This window comes from Nicrophorus vespilloides, unplaced genomic scaffold, assembly GCF_001412225.1.
Source record: "Nicrophorus vespilloides isolate i.1.1-1 unplaced genomic scaffold, Nicve_v1.0, whole genome shotgun sequence".
Classification (NCBI taxonomy): Eukaryota; Metazoa; Arthropoda; class Insecta; order Coleoptera; family Silphidae; genus Nicrophorus; species Nicrophorus vespilloides.
Genome location: NW_017096104.1, coordinates 93,262 through 114,858, shown reverse-complemented (window position 1 = coordinate 114,858; position 21,597 = coordinate 93,262). Strand labels below are relative to the sequence as shown.

At 36.4% G+C, this 21,597-nt stretch overlaps 3 protein-coding genes across 7 annotated transcripts; 2 read left to right on the top strand and 1 right to left on the bottom strand.

Moving 5' to 3' along the window:
- Positions 1-418: 418 nt before the first annotated feature.
- On the bottom strand, positions 419-8,395 carry LOC108569619 (ATP-citrate synthase). 2 transcript variants are annotated; one of them, XM_017931238.1, is made up of 11 exons: positions 7,999-8,395; positions 4,754-4,976; positions 4,156-4,695; positions 3,914-4,093; positions 3,483-3,752; positions 3,228-3,427; positions 2,718-2,768; positions 2,355-2,565; positions 2,027-2,293; positions 764-1,976; positions 419-702 (listed from the first exon to the last, which is right to left on the bottom strand). In XM_017931238.1, exons 2-11 carry the CDS (start codon positions 4,956-4,958, stop codon positions 534-536), a joined length of 3,306 nt encoding a protein of 1,101 aa, XP_017786727.1. In that variant the 5' UTR covers positions 4,959-4,976; positions 7,999-8,395; the 3' UTR covers positions 419-533. The 2 variants fall into 2 exon arrangements, with proteins under 2 accessions (XP_017786727.1, XP_017786728.1); XM_017931239.1 differs by lacking the exon at positions 2,718-2,768.
- A 347-nt stretch (positions 8,396-8,742) lies between these two features.
- On the top strand, positions 8,743-14,179 carry LOC108569618 (LIM domain kinase 1). Of its 2 annotated transcripts, XM_017931236.1 has the most exons (10): positions 8,743-9,020; positions 9,393-9,613; positions 9,678-9,808; positions 9,875-10,039; positions 10,746-10,847; positions 10,981-11,113; positions 11,178-11,578; positions 11,641-12,127; positions 12,181-12,411; positions 12,470-14,179. In XM_017931236.1, exons 1-10 carry the CDS (start codon positions 8,999-9,001, stop codon positions 13,952-13,954), a joined length of 3,378 nt encoding a protein of 1,125 aa, XP_017786725.1. In that variant the 5' UTR covers positions 8,743-8,998; the 3' UTR covers positions 13,955-14,179. The 2 variants fall into 2 exon arrangements, with proteins under 2 accessions (XP_017786725.1, XP_017786726.1); XM_017931237.1 differs by lacking the exon at positions 10,746-10,847.
- An 837-nt stretch (positions 14,180-15,016) lies between these two features.
- On the top strand, positions 15,017-21,328 carry LOC108569621 (dynein light chain 1, cytoplasmic). Of its 3 annotated transcripts, XM_017931240.1 has the most exons (4): positions 15,017-15,141; positions 15,366-15,443; positions 20,651-20,783; positions 20,846-21,328. In XM_017931240.1, the coding sequence occupies exons 2-4, from the start codon at positions 15,388-15,390 to the stop codon at positions 21,005-21,007; spliced, it is 351 nt and encodes a 116-aa protein (XP_017786729.1). In that variant the 5' UTR covers positions 15,017-15,141; positions 15,366-15,387; the 3' UTR covers positions 21,008-21,328. The 3 variants fall into 3 exon arrangements, with proteins under 3 accessions (XP_017786729.1, XP_017786731.1, XP_017786730.1); XM_017931242.1 differs by lacking the exon at positions 15,366-15,443 and having other exon boundaries at positions 15,018-15,141; XM_017931241.1 differs by lacking the exons at positions 15,017-15,141; positions 15,366-15,443 and adding an exon at positions 18,949-19,060.
- Positions 21,329-21,597: the final 269 nt, after the last annotated feature.

Below are 21,597 nucleotides of genomic sequence, written 5' to 3'. Positions count from 1 at the left end.
ATGTAATCATTAACAATATAATAATTTAGAATTATATTCCAATATTTAATTATTAGATGGTGTATTAAAAAAAACATATTTAGGAAATTGCTTTATTCTATACGAAAATACACGATACGAATATTTTCGCATACACTGTTAACTACTTTCGCAGCTTTGTGACAATTAGATGAAATAAAATAAATTGATATCTAATATATTTATATATTTGTGGATTATTTCTACAACTTATTATAAGAACAATTTACATCCGTATATTTTCCTCGCAATTACTCGAAGCTCAAGAAATAAAATAATAATAATAAATGAAGAAATAATTAAAAGAAAATAAAAACAAACAAACAAACAATAGTAAAAGTTTCCTAATTTAAAATTAAAATACAATAAATTAGCTGTCTGAATATTTATATAATTTATATTTTTTTTCTGTAACACTTTTAAATGCACTCGCCGTATGAAATCCGTGATCTTAGTACAAAAAATCGTAACATTTAAGAGGGAATGGTTTAAAAAATATAGCCAGTAAAATATCATCAGTTATTGAGCTCGGGCATCACGTAACTAATGTCGTCCCAAGGATGACGGTACAATCCCTGCTTCAATCTCTTTTGATCCATGTAGTGTCCAATGAAACCGACGGAGCGTCCCAAAACGAAAAGCGAATTAATGGCACCAATGCTAATATACTCTTGGGCTTCCTCTCTGGAAATATTTCAAAAATAATTAAATTGCAAAACGCTATTCAATAATAAAATTTTCTCACCTTGTAAAGCTGCCGCAGTTATTCAACATGTCAACGAAAGCGCAAGCAATGACACCGTCAACGTTAAGGATGAGATTGGGTTTCTTGCTTGTCGTAATTTTTTCCACCTCCAGGGCGTAATGCAGAAGAGGCGTAGCAGGGAAGAACTCCATAACGAACTCTTTCACAATCTTTACACGTTGATCTGGATTGTTGATGGATTTGACGCGATGACCGATGCCCATGATCAATTGACCTTTGTTGCGCATTTGGTTGACGAATTCGGCAGGATGCAGACCGGAATCGTAGGCCTCGCTGAATTGCCGAGCGGCTCCATCCAATGCGCCTCCGAAGCGATCACCGATGGTAAGAAGACCAGACACGACACTGGATACCAAATCTTTACCGGCACGAGCGCATACTATGGTGTTGTGGGCACCGGATACGGCAGGTCCGTGGTCGGCCGTAACCATCAGACACATCTCAAAGAACTTGCATACATACGAAGGTAAGCAACGTTGGAACCAGAGCAAGGAGATGACTCCTCCGAGTCCTACGTTCTTGTTGAGCACATCTGAGATAGGCATGCCGGCGTACAGAAGCTCCTGGCCGCGCTCGTCGCAGATGGACGTCATGAAACTAGCCGGTTTCCTGATCAATCCCAACTCCCTGGCCCAGCTATAATCCATGGGCACGGTTGGCGGCGGCACTTCCGGAGCAGGAACTATTATCCCCTTGTTCACCAAACTTTGATAGACATTCTGAATGATATCACCCAAAGAGTCGAACGACTCTGGCACGTAAGCGCCCGACTGCTTCAGGGCTTCGTTCTTCGCTGTCGCTGTCTCCTTATTGGTATTGGCGCAAGAGCCGGCATGACCAAATTGAACTTCGGACGTAAACATTCCGGCGCAAGTACCAATGCACCAGGCCACCAGCGGTTTCGTAATTGTTTTATTCTTGATGGCCTCGCAAACCTCGTATTCTTCGACACCACCCACCTCTCCCAACAATATAATCATCTTGATCTTTTCGTCATTTTGATAACGCATAATGTGATCCATGAACGTGGTTCCCGGATACCTGTCTCCACCAATGGCCACTCCTTCGTAAACACCATCCGTCGCCTTGGATACAATATTGTTCAATTCGTTGGACATACCTCCAGAGCGTGACACGTAAGCCACACTTCCAGGCCTGTAGAGCTTAGAGTGCAAGATGTTGTCCATCATACCTACAATTATATTATAGTAAACAAATACATATTTTATTTGTTTAACATACCGCCAGTGTTCCCAATTTTGAAGCAGCCTGGCTTCACACCGCCCACAGTCGCTGGACCAATAATGTTCACGTTCTTCTCGTTGGCCAACTTGATCATTTTCCTAGTAAAATTTTCGGGAATACCTTCAGCTATGATCGCGATCGTCCTAATTTGTGGATATTCCAGAGTTTCTACCGTGCTTTGATAAGCTGATCGCAACGAAGCGAAGTTCACTAAAACATCGGCATCCGGGTGCTTGGTCATGGCGTCGTTCATTTTCTTATAAACTGCAAGCGATAAAGAACATTATACCAAACTGCAACCAAAATTGAAACAATTAAAAAGTACCAGGAATCAAAATCTCTTTGTGGCCCCAATAGAATTTCTGCTTGTGGTCACCCGTGAATGGGTAAATTACTGCTACTACGCTGGGATCGGCCCTGCGGCAGACGAAATCGAAATCGAGCATACTCTGGACGGCCCTGTTCTGCATACCCCAGACGATGGCCTTTGTCTTAATGGAAAACATTGGTTTCTCATCCTTCTCGACGCCATCAACCTACGAACAAAAACGTAAATACAGAAAACAAGAAGATTACGTCAAAGAACAACACAACAAAACATGTACGACATTCGACAAGAACAAAGTATACCTTGAAAATGAAATTCTAGATAAATAGATTTTTTTTTAAATGTAACTAGTATTTTTACCTTGGACACAACATCTGGCAGGGATATTTCTATGGGGTTTGGTCTCTGGTCCTTAAACAATTCATTTGCTCGTGTTTACAATAAAAAAAAAATAATAGCAAGTATTTTAATTCTAATGGCCACTTGTTAGAGGGAGTGTGGTAGGGAAGTTTGTAAATGTGTATATTGTTAGTGAAAGTTAATTGTTAAGAGATTGCTGACCGAATGAGTTACCCATCATAAGGTAATTGCGCAAGCTATTGTTAATTATTAGCAATTTATGTTAAGTTAAAATAATAAAGTAGTATAATAATAGACGGAGCGTCAATTTAAAATTTCTGAGTCTCTTTCATAGTTGATATAACTATAAATTCTCACAGAAAAATTGTTAAAGAACCAAATCACCTAATATTGCACACACAATTTAGACAAACACAACAACACCATTACCATGACTTTCTTTTATAAGGAGACAAAATGGAACTTTGTGTAATGAAATGATTGATTTAAAAAAAAATAAAAAAAGCATACTCCTTGCTGCATTAAACAAGATTCCTGGCAATCTCCGGCCATATTGGCGCTTGAAGTAGATTCTCCATTGGGCAACAGAAAATTGGCCGTGGTAGTTTCACTGCTCACGCAATTCTCTGATGGAATAGACCTCTTCCCCAAAGCCATACCACAAATGGCGGTCATGTGCGTTTCCGGTCCAAAAACGTATAAAGGAATACCTACGAAACACGTTATTGAATGGAAATGGAAATTGTAGGTAAACAATCAGATTACCTAACGTCTGTCCAACTTCGCGCATACGTCTCAAACCCTCTTGATAATTGGGGCCAGCGCGTCTCACGAAGATGGAGATCTTGTGGTCGATCAGACGCTGCTGGAACTCTCTGAGGGCGGTTATAATTCCGCGGAAGGTTGCAGCCACATTCGTGAAATTGGCAATACCACCTCCAGTAATCAGTACTTTTCCGTCGGGACGTTTCTCCTGAGTCATCAATGATAAAATCGTTTTGGCGTACTCGTAGGTCTGCTGTTCGGATGGCGCACCTGAAATTCATATATTATTTAAAAATAGTCTTATATTCGGCGGAAATACAGCCCTTTGTAATCATAATAACATTTGTTGTAACACATAATATACATACTCAAAATAAAATCGTAAACATTAAATTGATATTGCAAAGTCATATAATAACAGTTGTACCTACCGGAATATTCTCCATAATTAGCCAATTCTCCAGATGCTCCTAGATCGCAAATGGTATCGCTGTAAATGACGGAAGCGCCACCACCTGCGACCATAGTCCAAACACGTCCTGATTTGTTTAAAATAGTCAACTTAAGACTAGCTCCAGATTTCGAGTCCAAATCAGCGATGTATGCTTCCTCTGCAATAGGGAAATAGATGACATTCCAAAAAATGGTAGTGTTATGTGATTTATGTACATACCTGGGTATGCATCTCGTCCAAATGGTGGTGGGTAATCGATCTCACCCCAATGGGGTTTGCAGAGAAAATCGGCGGTCGCGTCCAGTTTGGCGGCCAGATCAAGCACGTAAATTTTGTCAGCGGTAACGACCAGAGGATTGATTTCCAAGTAAGTAAAGTACATGTCCACGTACATTTTGTAAAGCGTTACGACGAACTTCGCGATCATTGCTTTTTTAGCTTCGTCACTGACACAACCGAGCAGTTTCTCGGTGACTTGCTCCTCTGTGCATTCCGTGCCAACAAGAACATCGAACTTAAGGGCTTTCGCATCAACATCGCCAATGTCTACACCACCCTCGTGATGAAAAAGAATGGTATCCGCGTGCCGATGCGAGTAGATGCAGACGTAAACCTCTTCCTCGGCCGTATGCGCAACGAACGGTTCGATGATGAAGTTACGCAATTTGCCTGTAGCAGCACCGATTTTCTGGTCCTTGTTCATACGTTCCGCAATCCATTGCTCCACCTCGCCAATGTCTTTGTTCACAGCGATCAACCCTAAATTATGGACAACGTTAGAATAACACCGGCACCGACAGATCAGCTATAATCATACCTAATTTGCCTCTGCGTTTGATCAGTTGATCCGGTTTCACGACCAACTTGCTCGTCTCCAACCAGGGATTCTCGGCAATCAGGTGAGAAAATTTCGTTTCCGGATTCACAGAGGCAAAACGACACTGAGCGGCGGCCGTGCCATTTCCAAGCAGCCTATTGATGAGGTCCTTTCCGGTAGCCTCGCGGATTGCCTTCGCCGACATCCTTTAATCGTTACTTGGCTGAAATAAAAGAGATTCACTGTTCACTTTAGTCCGAAACACCGCATCGCAAACGACAGACAAAAGTGGTTGCACCGAACGCGCATATATTGTGTAAAAAAGAACCGTTCAATTCAAATATGCCATGCGATGTCATCAACAGGTCAAACTATTTGCCTATTCCACATTGTCACAATAATTGTGTAACAAAGCTGTCTCATTAATATTGTCAATATATGTCACATTTAGCTAACAAGGTAAACGTAAAAGGGAACCCACGACTTTCCAGTCGCAACTGGAGGAATGCATAGCCATGACCCATTGTCCAATCAATTAGAAAGTGAACTTTAATTACCCCAGCAAGCATTGTTTTCCTGATGCAAAACATCACAAAAAAAGATGGAGAATAAAATAATTGCTAAGAACAAATCATTTTGCAAAATGAAAATGTATTAATAGAAACTAATCAGACCAATTAAAAATTAACTATACCAATTACACGTTAATTACACTCATCTCAAACTTTACATATTTATTACGCTAATTTTCCAACAAGATAGTTCCATTATCTTACAATTAAATATCTTCAGCATTAAAAAAACTACAATACAAACAGTATTAAATTACGAGACATATTAAATTTAAAAATCAAATATTTTAAGTAATATTGCATTCTATACAAACATTTAAAAAAAATGATAATATCAAATCTTTGTATAATTTATAATATTTTATCAATATTGATATTCAGATTAAGATTATATCTACAAATTGATTATTCAATAAATATTACAATTTCCTGAAATATAACTGCAGTTGAGATTTCTATAAAATATTGGCTAACAGAATTTCGTAAAAACAAAGTAAATAATAACGGAATACAAACAACTTCTTGAATTTAAGGTTTATTGCATCCGGTAGAAAGCGGAACAATTATGATGATTCAAAAGACGAAACTGTCGTAGGTTTTCGTATGTACACACACATAATTTCAGAAGCAGTAAAGAAAATATTATCAACAAAGTGTATCTGAACTGGAATCGAGATTGCGTGCAACAAAAAAAATCTACCTGGTTTGCTTGAACGAACAGAGAAAGCATCCGAAGAGAACTCTCGCGTTTGCTACCTGCCAATCACACCTTGATCGTATGATCCTTTCTTTCTCTCTGTCTCTCCTTCCCCCGACAAACATCTTAATTACACCAAGTACAGAGTCTAAGTCAATTAATAAGTTAAAAATAAATATTCCAAAAGACAAGCAAAGCATTACATTGAAGAAGACAATTAGAAATCGGTGCACATAAACGAAATTTCTTCTCGCTTTTCTTTTTCGATTCTTTCAGACAAAATATATATATATCTACAACGGTTACTTTCTACTCTCTGCACTTCAACTTTCGCGGTCCCACATCGCCATTGACTTTGAAAATCCAGCCTTGGATTTCATTACAAAATAGTATTGAGATAAGGAATTATAAAAATAAAAAAAATATATTACTATGTATGTTATGTTTGACCTTTGAAAAAAAAAAGTGCTTTTGTTATTAAAATTTCCATTGAATACCATGGGCATAGTCAAATATCTTTCTTCTCCGTACCTTTTGAAAAGAAACAGCTGCTTTGTTAGATTTCCATGAAGGATTCACGGAATTTAAAAATTTCCTGTTCTAATAATAGGATTTATAGTTACACAAGCAACTTAAAAATATTCAAGATCGAACAGACCCGATTCGCATCCTGCTCATAAACGTACTTGATTTAGTACAAATATTACATAAACTGCAGTTTTATCGTAATCTATTCCAATATTAGAAAAGTAGATAATTTACTACTGGGTTAATGTTTAACCTTTTTCTTGTCAGGTGCAATGTGATCAACGTCACGTAAACAAAACAATTAAGGAAATTAACAATCACCGAGAAAATCAAGATAATTGCTTTGAAGAAAACGCAAATTAAGTCATAATTGGGTAACGCAAATTGCAAGTTCTGTTTATTATAACTGTTTCTTCTCGTGATTTTTAAATCAATCCTAAAATTCACTGTTTTGTGCAGGTGATTTAGGCGTAATTCCTAAAATCCAGGTAAATCCTATTGTGAATTACCCGAACATTTAGTGGAAATACATCAATCTTATAAAAAAAACGTATTTGAAATTGTTACATTTAATAGACCTCAAAAACAAAGTAGGCAATAATTGTAATTAAAAACAAAAACAATATCGTATTAGAAACAAAAACGTAAGTGTGTATTACAAATTATAATATTGTGCACTTTACAGATATGCGTCCTATCAGTTATTTATTAATAGATAATACGCTATTACGTAGATGAAACGTGAATGGTTGTTTAGTCTCAAATATGAGTTGCTCAAGAAAAAACATCAACAAAACAATGTTGCATAATTATAGAAATTATTGAACGGCTTCTGTCATTCAATAAGTCAATTGTTCATTTACTGTCATGATTGAATCGTAATAATAATTTTAGTCAAAATTCATAACTAACTAAAAAAATTTATTGATTTTACAGGAATGCAGTATTTTTTTAATGTCACAAACGTCAAGTAGCAACTTAATATTCACTTTAAAATTTACTCCTTTCTAGTTTGAAAAAAAACAACGGAAATTAATTTACTATAGTGCATTTCGGTGTTTAATTATATGAAGAAAAAAAAATACAATTATCTTAATAAGTAGCGATTAACATTTATTACTCATAACCTACTTTAAGTTTTTTTTTATTGCAGTTTATAACTTGATCAGCAAATAAATGAGATCGGTAATGTAGCGCATTTCTATGGGAACAATGTCATAAAATAATATATGGACTGCATAAATAAACAACTCGTGCAAAACATATTTTCTTTGTGATTGTACTTAAAAGTAAATAGGAAAGATTGATTCAATACTGAAACTTATGTTGTTTGTATTACATTTACGACGGTTGCGATTCTTGTCTTGTTGTAAGATAATTAGTAACAATTGCCTGCACAATGGGACGAGGTGCAATGCACTTGACGTCAGTGGGACAAGAGTACTTACCTAGTTTTAGGCGAGTTAAAAAAAATAAAACTCCAAAACGAAACGAACACAAGCTTCTCTATATCCTTTTGAGAATCTGTACCAGTCCACTCGATTATATCCACTGCAAACATATATTATATGTGTCGTGTGTGTATGTCGATGTATGTGCGTATGTATGTTTGCGTGTGTATACACCACAGGACCAGAGAAAGATTTACTGGCTGTCACCTGCGGACACCTTATTGCTAACGTGACAATTGCCCGATGTCGGATACGCTTCTGTCAGCAATTCTTGACGTGTTCGGGGTTTATGAAATCCAGAGCAGAATTATCCCCTCACCGTTGCCTGAGCTGGTGTCGCGTGGTACAAAATGGTATAGAAATAGACCGGCTTTCCAACCCAGTGGCGTCGGACCTGTCAAACACTGCTAAGACTCTGCGAATTGAGTTGCCTAACTGGTAAAAGTTATCTCATTTATAGTTTTATTTACAAAAACACATTTAAATTTTTCATGTGCTTACGCAATTAAACGATTATATCATCTTAAAGATGAGTAATTAACACTGCTTTGTTGAGTTGAATGCGTCAAAAAGAAAGTTTTAATAATATCAACATATGTTATATTATTTTTATTAATCATTGTTATCGTTTATAGGTAAGGATAGGTGTTGCTAGGAGCTTAGCAAAAGGTAAAAACTGAGTACATGTAACATGCAATGTAATTGAACAAATCGCTTTAATTTTTAGCTGATCGTAATGGAATTATTTTGATTGTTGGCGGATTCTTCAAATTTCAATTAGTTGGCTGTTTATGTGAAATGGCAAAGTCGTGAATTAGAAGCGGTGTAAAGGTTGTTTACATGTACAAACAAATAAGACAGGATAAACAGAAGCCAGCCTTGGAAAAGGTAGTTCTTGTGTGTTGTGAGCGCGTCTTCTGCGAGAAACCTGCTGCCTGTCACTGGCGCGCGGCGCACTGCGATGTCAGTAGCAAATCTTGTGCAGGAATGAAGCAGGATGGAAGAGTCTCTAGAGAATGGTAAGACCCTTTATCCGTTGCATTCTCCTTATCGAATCTTACAGTTTCGGGTGAACTGTATCGTCTCTGCGTATCCGGTGCATTGACATGCATTGTCACTATAATCATCGATAATTGAGCGGAGTCGCGTGGGCGCACCACAGGCATATACACACACAATGCATGCAAACACAGTCAAGGAGAGCTTTCCTCCGGGGCGAAAGTATGGTACTCATTTGGCCGATAACACAGTTACGCTTCTATTTAGAGGGATTCCGTCTCCGGCATCGAGTTCCTCGGTGCGAAAATTACTTGTTTCCGAGAAAACGCCGATATCCTATTCGATTCCAGCAAATAGTTTTGTTATGTTGTTTGTTTGTTGATGTTTTGCAGATGAGCCCGAGCCAACGGAGTCTGTGTGCGCGGGTTGTATGAACGTCGTCTTCGATGACGAGTTCGTTTCCGCCCTGGGACAGGAATGGCACATGGACTGTTTCCGGTGCACAGCGTGCGATGCCTCCCTGTCCAACTGGTACTTTGAGAAGGATGGCCTCTTGTTCTGTAAGAACGACTACTGGTCCAGATACGGGGAGTCTTGCCAGCAATGCAATGAAGTACGATAATAACATAACTTTATAACGCGATGGAACGCGCAATTTATTCTTTATTGTTGATCAGATCATAACTGGTCCTGTGATGGTAGCTGGAGAACACAAGTTCCATCCAGAATGCTTCTGCTGCGGCCTCTGCGGCATCTTCATCGGGGACGGCGATTCCTATGCCCTGGTTGAACGTTCCAAGCTTTATTGGTAATATCATCGTCTCGCTTCTTCTTCTGGCCACGCATCGAGAATACCTAATTTCCATCTTTCCAGCGGGCAATGCTACAAAAAGCAGATGCAACCTCTTCAGCGCACCACTAAATGTCCTTTTATCACGAAACCGCATTCCATTAGGCTCGTTGAGGTGCCCAGCGGCCAAAAAGGAATCAAGTTGTCCGCCGATCCTATTGGCACCGCTCATCATCTCACCATTTCCCAGTAAGTTTTATCAATACAAAATTAATACAACATCCTAAAGTATGGAACAGAACTAGAATATTAAAAAATTCTTTACACATTTCTTTATTAATTTTATTAATAATAATTATCATTTAACAAATTAAAAACAACTCAAAATGCAACTGCTTCTTTTCTAATCATCATAACTCATTTTCTGTTACGATTTATTGTTTGATAATGAGCTTCCATTGTTTCATATGAATGTACATTTCTGTATTGTATATATTGTACATATACAATCTTCTTTTTTCTTTTCATATTTGGTGATAAATAAACGATTTTTGTTGTATTTATCATAAATAAACATAAAATGATTATTTCGTGAGATTGGAAACGTTTTGTAAAACGTAGTCTTGATGTTAGTTTACAGTTGCTATCGCTACAGTAGTTTTATATTAATTATTTATGATGACGCCGTCTATTAACCAAGTGGAATCAATAAAAGTAACGTAAACAACCCACTAATAATGCAAATAACGTTTCTTTTACACAAAAATCATATTTATAACTATTTATATATGCATTCAATTTTGTTTGTCATTTTAACGTTCACTCTTTTCCACACTTTAGAATGTAAAATCAATATTTTACTATATACCAAGCTTAAGAACTAACGTACATCGTGATGTATTTTTTTTTTCTTTCTTGCCATTTTTTCTTCTTCTTCGCTGGGATAACTTTTAAGACTGATGTGGCGACTCCACGGGAAATTCATCGGTCTGGCGTTAACTTTTCTAACATCGGCTTGCAATTTCTGCTGCTATCTAACACCTTATAAATCTTATAGGTATGTGCTTTCCCAAATTTAATTACCTATCATACTTATTATCTATTAAATATTTATTTATCGACAAGACAAGATTTTTTTCAAATACTTTTGATGCAATAACAATGTTAATATTAGCTACAAATTCAATTAGGTTGGACGTTAATAATGATCTGATGTCGTTGCACATCGGAGATAGGATATTAGAAATAAATGGTACGCCTGTGAACGATACACCATTGGAGAGTGTTGAGAATCTCTTGAGATATTCAGAGACTGTGATTCAGGTATGTGTTTGACGATAGGAAAATAGCTTGCAGCATATTAAATTGCATTTTGGTGTAATTTTAGTTGACAATAGAGCATGACCCAGAAGCGATTTCGCGCAGCAGGAAACCCCAATTCTCCGCGCTCAGCATAAACTCGACCCCACTGACGACCACTTCCAGTGATACAAACATTCCGACCGTGAAGAGTCCGAGTGTCTTCGAGAAAACTGCCTCAACGGATTCCATATTACTCAGCGATGCTCAGAAGAAGATCGAGGAAGTTGTTCCAAGTGTAGTGACGATTAGCAATAATTCTTTAAATAAAATAAACAAGACGGAAAAGGCTGAAAGGTTGTTCAAACGACGGGATGAGGGCTACATGAGTGGAACCCGTTCCAGGCAGTTGAAAAGGAAGAACAATTTAGAGAGCAAACCTTTTTTGGATAAAGAACGAAGCTCCTCGATGAGCCGCCTTTTAGATGAGTAAGTTCCATCGCATTCATGTAGTTTTGCCGTACAGAAATATAAAAGTATTTGTTGAACAGAGTGCCAAATACGAAAAGACTCACGGAGCTGTCGAGAGCTTATTCTTTCTTGGAACCAAGACCGCAACAACGAGTGTTCCGGGCTTCTGACCTCGTGAAGGGCGAGCTTCTTGGACAGGGTTTCTTCGGGCAAGTCTTCAAGGTGACCACCAAGGATACTGCTGAAGTGATGGTGCTCAAGGAGCTCTACAGAGTGGACGAGGAGGCGCAGAAGAATTTTCTCAAGGAAGTGGCGGTGCTCAGGAACTTGCACCACAACAATGTGCTGCGGTTCATAGGTGTTCTTTACAAGGAGAGAAGGCTGCATTTGGTCACAGAGTACATAGCTGGTGGTACTCTCACCGAGCTATTGCACGATTCTACGCAACAGTTGCCTTGGAGACAACGAGTATCCTTCGCTAAAGACATTGCCGCTGGTATGGCCTATTTGCATTCCATGAATATTATACACAGAGATCTGAATTCTCACAACTGCTTGGTTAGAGAGGTATTTCCAACTATCAACATCTTTGGAATGGATATAAACCTGATTTGTTTCAGGATAAGACTGTGATAGTAGCGGATTTCGGATTGGCAAGGATCGTTTCGCAAGCCACCAACAGTGTACGACGTTCGCCGAAAGGTTCATGCGGGACGGGACCCAAGCGACAGGAGCGCAAGAAACGCTACACAGTTGTAGGAAATCCGTATTGGATGGCGCCGGAGATGATGAAGGGCAACAAATACGATGAGAAAGTGGACATCTTCAGCTTTGGAATTGTTTTATGCGAGGTATTTCAGTGGAATTTCTATACTTTCTACAATAATAATTATATGCAATTAATTTCAGATCATCGGCCGCATTCAAGCTGACCCCGATTTCATGCCGAGATCAAACGATTTCGGATTGAACCAGAACGCCTTCAGAGAAAAGTTCTGCAATAATTGTCCGGAAACTTTTTTCAGCATCGCTTGCCTTTGCACAGATCTCAATCCAGATAAAAGGCCACCATTTGAAGTGACCGAAGTGTGGCTGGAATCTCTTTCGATGCATCTTTTGGTGGGGAAACCGTTGCCCTCGGACTTGCAGTTCGACATACAGCATTTCAGCGGATTGAGTCCCAGCTCCAGCGGAAGCACAACTCCTGAAGGCATTCCTTCTGGTCACCGGAGTCCCGCGCTCGAACCGATCACCGAAGGAAAACTGATCACGCACAAAATTTTCGATCCAAATATTGCCAAGAGTCGCAGTTCCGATAACATAAAGCCCCTCGCCGAAACACTGAAGAAATCCAAGCCGAAGATCTGTGTTTCCGTAGGTAAGCTGAGTAAGAGCTGCGAAAACTGTAGCCTGAAGATATCGGAGATTTGCCTTTGCGACGATGAATTCAGCACTAAAAGCTGCGAGGATTTCTACAACGAGAAAAAACGCAAGGAATTTCCAAACTACGAGAACATCGACTTTTTGCGCAATGACAGCGCTTTCGTGGGCAAAGAAAAGAAGCTCAGCATAAAAGATTTAGGCGTTATAAAGAATGAGCCGATCGAGAACAATCTGAAAGATAATCTGAGAGTGCCATCGCGTCGAGTGCCTAAAAATTTTACCAGAAATCGTTTGATCAAGTCGGAAAATGAGAAGAAACTGGTGGAGGATTCGTGCGTTAAAGATAAAATTAGATCTATCGGTAAGCGGAGCACTTTGGAGGTAACGAAACCAGGGAAAGAAACGAAAGTTTCCAATCTCAGCCTACAGAGTATTACCATGAAACGGAACGGAGCCAGGATTTATCCGCGAGAAAATTACCTGAAAATCCCTGACGTCGTGTCCTCGACTTTACCAGAGAGCGAATCCAAAGCTCCTGCTAATCCCTTCAGCATCAGCAGGAATATATTCAAGCAGAACGACGCCAACAAGATTGAGACGACGGCTGCCGGCGAGACGGATAAGAAAGCCGTCGGCGAACAGAAGGAAATCTCGAAACCTTTGAGCGATCGTATAGCTTCGATTTTCAGCAGCGGTGCCATAAAGAAACAGACTGAAAGTTCTAAAGAGTTCGGATTGAAGAAGTCCCCGAAGAATCTGTATATTGCAGGCGAGAAGCGGAGGGCCTTCACACCAATTCCCGAGAGGAAACAGTACTGCATGGACGATCGACCGAAGCAGTCGTTGGTGAGGAACATCGTGGACACGTTCAACAGGAAGGAGGTCGGAAAGTTCGATTTCGACCACAGGAACAAGTACGGTAGGGGCTCGTTGAAGGGAGCTTCCAAGTCGGACAGAACCATTCCAGAAGCGGAAAGCTCTTCGGATACAAGCGAGTTTACCGTTTTGTAAACGCGTATTGTTACATTCCAACACGATTGGAAATTAGTATTATATTGGGCTCTAAAATTGGAAAAAAATTATAATTGAATGAATTATTTTTCATAAGTAAATACAATATTCGTGAACAGAAAAGTGCAGGACGCAAATATTCCAACTATGTTAGTAATGACACAATTAAATGATTATTGTTTTTTTTTTCTCTGTATATTTTTAAGTTAAATAGAATTGTTTGATATATATATAAATGAGTACATTTGAAGTGAAGTCGAGTGTTTCTCAGCTGTTAAAGTTTAACGCCGCTTTGTTGTTTGCAATTTATTGTTGTTTATGGAAGCGACGTGGAGAAGCGCCGATTCGCGTAGTAAAAAAAAAATAATAAGAAATTCCGTAATTAAGTATATTTTTTTAAATAGTTTATTGTTAATATTTACTAATTTACTATTACTATGTGATTCTCTCATTTCGCTGAATTCGTACAAAGATGTTTTTAGCATATATACAAATTTCCCTTTATGTGTTTTTATATATTTACATACGTACAGGAACATATAAAAAAAAATATGATTTACTTAATTACTAATATTTCTGTGATATTTTAGTGTGTAAGGAAGAATATTGTATTTGGCTTTTTTTTTCTCTCATTTTATATATATACAAAAGAAAAACAAACAGGAGTAATTATTAAGTATTAAAAATAAATACATAGGTTATTATTATTATTAACAAAACTTGTGCTTGATAAATCAATCAACGTTATCTATGGATTTCAGAGTATCCTCTACTTTCTGCGCGAGGAAGTTCAGCTGTTCCAGCATAGCCACCTGATTCATCTTCACGTGGAGCAAGGTCATCCTCTGCTTGAGGGAGGCCATGTGCATCTGCATTATATCCGTGTTCATGTCCTCCAGCTGCTTCAAGGTGCTCGCGTAGAACTCGACCTCGGCGCTGCCAGTCTCCTCCGCCTCCAGCCGATCCCGAATGTTTCCTACATCCGCGCTCTCCATTGTCCTGAAACGGTCTGTAATTATTCAGTAGATGTCGCTAAAGAAACAATTATTGATTTTTCGAGCGTGTGCTTCGAGCGTCGTCGAGCACAGGGTTGAAGAAAATAACATACATCCCTCATGTTTTCGTGAACGGGGCCAACAGATTAAATCGTTATTAGTTCGTTTCACTTAGATACATCTTCAGACAAGGTAATCCCATCTCGCAAGTAGCATTCGCAGCATGCTCACTCTCATCCACAAGAACCACAAAGTATTCGCATACAAATAAAGAAAAAAAAATATCAATTTTCACAGACAAATGCACGCGGACTTATGAATATTGATACACACGATAACACCTGCATGCATGCGACTCGATGAACAAAATGTAAATGGGTGTAAATCCAAAATTGTGTTTATTTTTATGCTTTTAGCTCCTACGAAAGATATTTGCGGATGACCAATACTATAAAAGCAACCTTTTCTGAGAACATACATTTAAAAATCAATTGGTACAGTAAACATTTTATGTTATTACTATATCGCATGAACCGTGATAGACCGACTTCTAGCATTGCATGTATAAGCAAATCCAGTCTTCAAATCAATTCTTTTATATGAAACATCAAACTGTTTGTAGCATTAAAATATATTTCTTATTATTATTACTATTGCGTATTTGGATTAGTTTAATATTAATGTCCAGATCTTAATCAGTCATCGGTTGAACTAGACCTCTGCAGTAGAATAAATATTGAGAGAACGTCCAGCATTGTTGGAACTATACCAAGACGCATAACTACAAATGCTTCAAAGACCACTGACACTGTGCCAAGTTCAATTAACATATCCAATATACTTACCATTCCCATACTTACTAAAGTGCTCTATCTTACTGAATGTAAACAATGTTTATTATGTATATACGTTATTGATTCTAACGGAAAGCCCTTATACTATTATTGATAGGCGCCCTTCGCTTACGTATTTTACTTTTAAGCCAACTATAAATAGTCTTCAACGTCGCAGGAGTCCTCGAAATTTGAATCTCTTAATAAAAGATCACCCCAAAACTAACCAAAAGTATTGAACGAATTACATACAAACATCAGTGTAAAACTGTAACTCAATTGTTGGATTTCATAGTATAATTCATAGAAAAACTCAATATTTTCATATAGATTCAATTTACGTTCCAAGTGTTTACTCAATACTTAAGTTATTGTTATTTTTTTTTTAAATAATTTAATTAAAAACAAACAAAGTTTTAATTGATTTAATACTCCCCGCATTGGAATCCGCACGCGTTTCTCAATGGAAACAAAAATCGGAAAAATCATTCAAGGTTCCATCCAGTTCCATCTATGGCGCCTGGCACAGAAATTCTGTTGCATCATACCACCCACTTTCACCTTGAATCCCCTTACCACAAAATAATTATGTTATATTACATTTACATTAACCTAAAGCTTGATTCTATATTTAATTGTTATATTGTATTAATTAAATTACAACATTTTAATTCAAATAAACAACAATATTCTCGAATTACGAAAATATAGAAGGAATTTAAAAGAAAATATTTGAATTTCACCCAATATATGAAATTTCATTGTATTTCCACGCATTTGTGAAAATTAATTCGCGCAATCTGCTATTTTCAATTTTGTGGATACGATCAATATAACATGTGTAGGCTGCGGTCTGTAGGTGGTACGGTACGTAAATGGAATGAAAGAGGCTTTAAAAAAAAATAATGAATTAACATCATAAAATTCTCTTCATATTACAAATGGAATTTTTTAATTTGTATTTATGAAGAAGAAAAACTACTGCGAGTGATTCTAATATTAATAGACATACATTTAATCGTTTTGTTCATTTCACGTACATGAAGAGTATATAAATAATGAGTTTCAATCATTAACACATGCAATTTATAAATTGTAAATAGATTCAATGCCATTACAGTTATTGCTAATAGTGGAAGTAGTAGTAGTATGCGTAGGCTTTAGCTTTTGTTAATACTTCAAATACAGTTAGCGTTCACTTAACGTACAACTCTTGTCCGATGATACGTACATGACAATTAACGACCCCGACAAATAATAGCATTCATATTGTGTAATTATATGATTAAAGCAAATTTGAGACGTTTTTTCCTTACAATAAATTTTAGTTATTACAAATAACAATACTTAACCTTTAACTACTCGCGCCGGTGTTAAATGTAAAACAATATTATAAAATATGCTAGATAAAATATGCAAGATGCTACCACATCTATATTATCTTTCTCCCATCTATGACACTTAACGTAACCTATGCCCATAGTGTTTACTAAATGCTGGTACAAATAAGTTATTTTGTGCACGTTTGTTCTTACTCTGCAGTGTTTATGTAACATAAATTAGAAATTATTCAGAAATTATTATATTATGTATTACAAATAGTTATGAATCTAATAAAAAAAAGCATTAGTTAACATGGAAAAGTTTCTTTTTGTCATAATACATGTGGTGTATAAAATACACCGCGCGAGTAGTACATATAAATTTCATGGCGCGAGTAGTTAAAGGGTAAATAAAATTGTAGATAATTCAATAAACATACATATAAATATATTAAAAAAAGTACAATTTCAAAAGAAACATGAAAACAATGTACGTTCGTGAGAATAGAGTGTACCAAAAAAATCGTAAATGGAAATTCAAAGGCCGTTTAACGTACATTCGTTTAGCTTGCGGATATTTGTGTATGCATTATGTACGTTAACTGAGCGTTGAGACTGTGTTCGCTCTCCGTTCAAAACCCTAAATTTATATGTTGCTGTATCCTAAATATTATTAAAATGTAATCAATAAATTAATAAGCAAATCTACAAAGGAAACGAGTTTAAATTTAGAATTGTGGCAATGTTAATAAATTTCTGAAATATGTAATTATGTATGCACGTAACCGAAAACAAAATGTAATACAAACAGTAGTAAAATTCGTCTATTTACATATTACTTTTGTGATTAATGCAATGAAACTTGGTAGATAATTTAGAGGAAAAATAACCTCGTAATCAAAATAAAACGTAATGCGTTTTATAAAAAAAAATGTATATGTTGAAAGTTAAATGGTCGATGGTCAATTTGGAAGAAAACCTTACAAATTTAATTAGCTTTCTATTAATTTTTATCAGCTGTCTGCAAAAAAAATGTTTAATTTTTAATAAATCAATATAATTGTCAATTATTTATAGTCATTAATAGTCATGATTTAATGATTATTCATATTGCGATCAAAGTGTGTTATGCGTTATCTGAATTATGTCTGTGAAAAAAAACAAATGCAATTTAATAAATTCTGGAATTGATTAAATAATGAATGAATGAATGAAGTCCATATAAAGGGGAGTTTGCAAATAACCATTGTACGTGATGATAAAGATAGGAAATGATGAACGGAATGTCGCATGTAAATTTCGATGATATATGATTTGAATTTTTAAAATTTTACCTGTGGGTCGATCTGCAAGACGACTGCAAGATAATTTTCTACAATTCTGGCAGGGTTTTCGGGCAGAAAGGGAGAGAGAGATAAAGAGAGAGAATAAAAAAAGAGTTTAGAGTTTAGAAAGAACAGGACCAAAAACAATTCGCCGCAATGCCGTAAATCTGGAACCCAGTATGTGTGACGCCACTGTTAGCGTCCTTTTCTGGAAGCAGCTGGATGGAAAGCGCAGCCAATCACAGACCGGCAAATCGCATTTCAAATAACTGTTTTCCCGAAAACGCATTAAAATATTAACGAAAATCCAGTTCTCATCAATAAATCATAATTGGCGATCAAATTCATCATATTCTTGTGATCATTTAAATGTATTTGCATTTTGAACAGCGCGCGTGACGTTGTTGTTGTCAGAAACCTCTGTCGGAAACCTCTGGGCGAGCGACCAATAGGAGTGCGGCTACTCGGTTTGGCGTTTGATTAAAATCCGGTAAGGCAGGAACAGGACAAATAGTTGAACATCGAGCAGTAACAAGTCAAAGTTAGTAGTGAAAAATCGGTTTGTTTTTTTGGAAACTTCAACTATCCGCCCTCCTTTTTGAAGGACCTTTTTTTAAACTGTAAATTACACGTAAGTAAGAAAAATCATTTCCATTTAACCGCATTTATGCAAGAGCACCCCGGAATCTCATTGCAAAACATTCTCGCATAACCAAAAAATGGGAACCTTCTCCTGGACGCACAGGGCCTTCTATTTCAATATATGAAATACAGCAGGACCCTTTTTTTGTTTTTTTTTTATATTTTCGATATTTGCACAGACATTTGCAGACATTCATGTAACAATGCACCAAAAAATTAGTGCACTGCTGCATAATAGTTCACCAAGTACATCATTCATATTCTAATATTGATTAAATAATTCAGTGTTCCGTAAAACACCTACTGTCCTTGTTCCCAAGACCAATCACATACACATTTTGTTTTCCGACATAAAACACTGAGATCTGTAAATCAGTGATATGATTGTCTTTCGAAATTTTTCATTCCCTCAACTGCTTGAACCTTCTTGTGTGCATCGTCAAATATTTTCCACATGTAATTTTCAAGTAAATCAATATTGATTATGCAGATGTCATTTTTTCCTTATTAATCAAAAGCAGTCTGGTATACTAACAGCAAGCAATTATTAAGTTATTACCATATGAAACAAGAATAAACTTGCTGCTTCACCCTCGTTTAGCTTAGAAAAATTAGTTTTGTTTACATTTAAGAAAATTTATTTAAATTTGAAATTGACAGGAAAGACATTTCTTTGATTTTTAAAAGTTTACAAATATTTTCAATGAAATGCAATATTATTGTTGTATGAAAGTATTATATAATGATTATTAATAGAAAATGTTTAAAATTTGATGATACATATTTAGGTGAGAAAACTTTTGTAGACATTATAAAATATCTGCAAGATAATGAGATTGTTTTAGAACTGATAACAGTTTTATGTATGGTATGAGAAATAATCTAACATTAAAATCTTATTTTTATTTTAATAAATGATTTTGTTAAAACATGAATTAAGTATGTATAATGTAATAATTGTGTTCATTACCTTCAATTAAAGTGTTGCACTTTATACTTAGGTTTAATTGATTGTTAAAAGGCAATTATTGTCTTATTATAATAGAAGTTTTAGTTGAATGGAAAGAAAGAAGTACTATTCATTTATTGATCTGATTGTATGTAACTACTGGTAACAGTTGGTTTATATAAAAATGGGGGTATTTTGTTTATGGTCTTGCCGTATGCACGAGATAGTCGCAATTACGTGCTGAAATGTGGGCCTCGTGTGTTATATGCAATGCCGTAAAGGCTTCGTGATTTCGACGTTGTTTAATTAGGAATCAATGCAATGAGCTTCAGAACTATCAGTCTGCATGACAGTTTTTGGATATGTGCGTGTGTGTTTATAACGTATATTGATAAAGCTTCTTTTGATGGGTTTGGTGGGGGTCTTCTGGGCTCATAGCTATGCATAATAATCTTTTGCCCAGTTTGGTTTTGATCATTAGATGGCTGAACTGATTGCTCGGGCGACCGTTCGAATCAAAGACTTTTCCGCTTATCGGAAGATCATATCCAAGTATTGAATTCGTTACTAAAAAAATAGTTAATGAACTAGTTATTGGATGCGACTAATATTTCACCTTTAATTTTGCAGGTCTGCAACAAAAAACACAGCCAAGATGTCTGACCGCAAGGCCGTTATCAAGAATGCCGATATGAGCGAAGACATGCAACAGGATGCTGTCGATTGCGCGACTCAAGCTATCGAGAAGTACAACATAGAGAAGGTAATTAGTTTGAGTTTACCCGAAACGACGGTCCGTCTGTAATGTTTCGTTTATTGTTTCAGGATATAGCTGCATATATCAAGAAGGAATTTGACAAAAAGTACAACCCGACGTGGCATTGCATCGTTGGCAGGAACTTCGGTTCATATGTTACACACGAGACCCGCCACTTTATCTACTTCTATTTGGGACAGGTGGCAATTTTGCTTTTTAAGAGCGGCTAAAGAGATCGGGGGCAAAAATGACTATAAATATATGAAACCTACACATTAAAAATTCACTTAAACAAAAAAATACACACACACTTATTCCGTACATAAACTTTTTTTTTATAATTTAATTTTCGATTTGAAATTTTTTTGAAAAGATATAATTTTTCACTAATACTAAGGCAGATACTTAAAACAAAACAAGAAAACAAATCTTCTCTAATCTGTAATATTTTGCTCGATACTACTACTATTACTACTACTAAAGATAATATTTTTATTTTAAAATATATGAGTTTGATATAAATGCAGATATTTTTTGGGCTTTACAGTTTATTATTATTATTTTTTTTTTCTCTTTCTCTCTCTCTCAGATCATCATTTATTATATAAAGTATCTATAGCTCCGTATATATAGATATACACATATGTGTACACGTAAAAGAAAAACAGGATAATAATCGAAAAGAAATTGACTTCTTTTATTTTGGACATGGCAAATCAAAATTATAATTTTTCAATTCTGGCTGTATATTAATTATTATTGTTTTCGTTTAATAAATATATTCCATAGTTATGTAAAAGATCTGTATACACTCCAAATG

Excerpts from the sequence above, each read along its gene's own strand:
- LOC108569619 (XM_017931238.1), bottom strand. The coding sequence starts at position 4,958 with ATGTCGGCGAAGGCAATCCGCGAGGCTACCGGAAAGGACCTCATCAAT. Across the intron at positions 3,753-3,913 it reads TAATTATGGAGAATATTCCG|GTGCGCCATCCGAACAGCAG; the intron begins GTAGGTACAACT and ends TATGAATTTCAG. Across the intron at positions 703-763 it reads AACTGCGGCAGCTTTACAAG|AGAGGAAGCCCAAGAGTATA; the intron begins GTGAGAAAATTT and ends AAATATTTCCAG.
- LOC108569621 (XM_017931240.1), top strand. The coding sequence starts at position 15,388 with ATGACCAATACTATAAAAGCAACCTTTTCTGAGAACATACATTTAAAA. Across the intron at positions 15,444-20,650 it reads ATACATTTAAAAATCAATTG|GTCTGCAACAAAAAACACAG; the intron begins GTACAGTAAACA and ends TTAATTTTGCAG. Across the intron at positions 20,784-20,845 it reads AGAAGTACAACATAGAGAAG|GATATAGCTGCATATATCAA; the intron begins GTAATTAGTTTG and ends TTATTGTTTCAG.
- LOC108569618 (XM_017931236.1), top strand. The coding sequence starts at position 8,999 with ATGGAAGAGTCTCTAGAGAATG. Across the intron at positions 10,040-10,745 it reads CATCATCTCACCATTTCCCA|ACTGATGTGGCGACTCCACG; the intron begins GTAAGTTTTATC and ends ATAACTTTTAAG. Across the intron at positions 10,848-10,980 it reads ACACCTTATAAATCTTATAG|GTTGGACGTTAATAATGATC; the intron begins GTATGTGCTTTC and ends AAATTCAATTAG.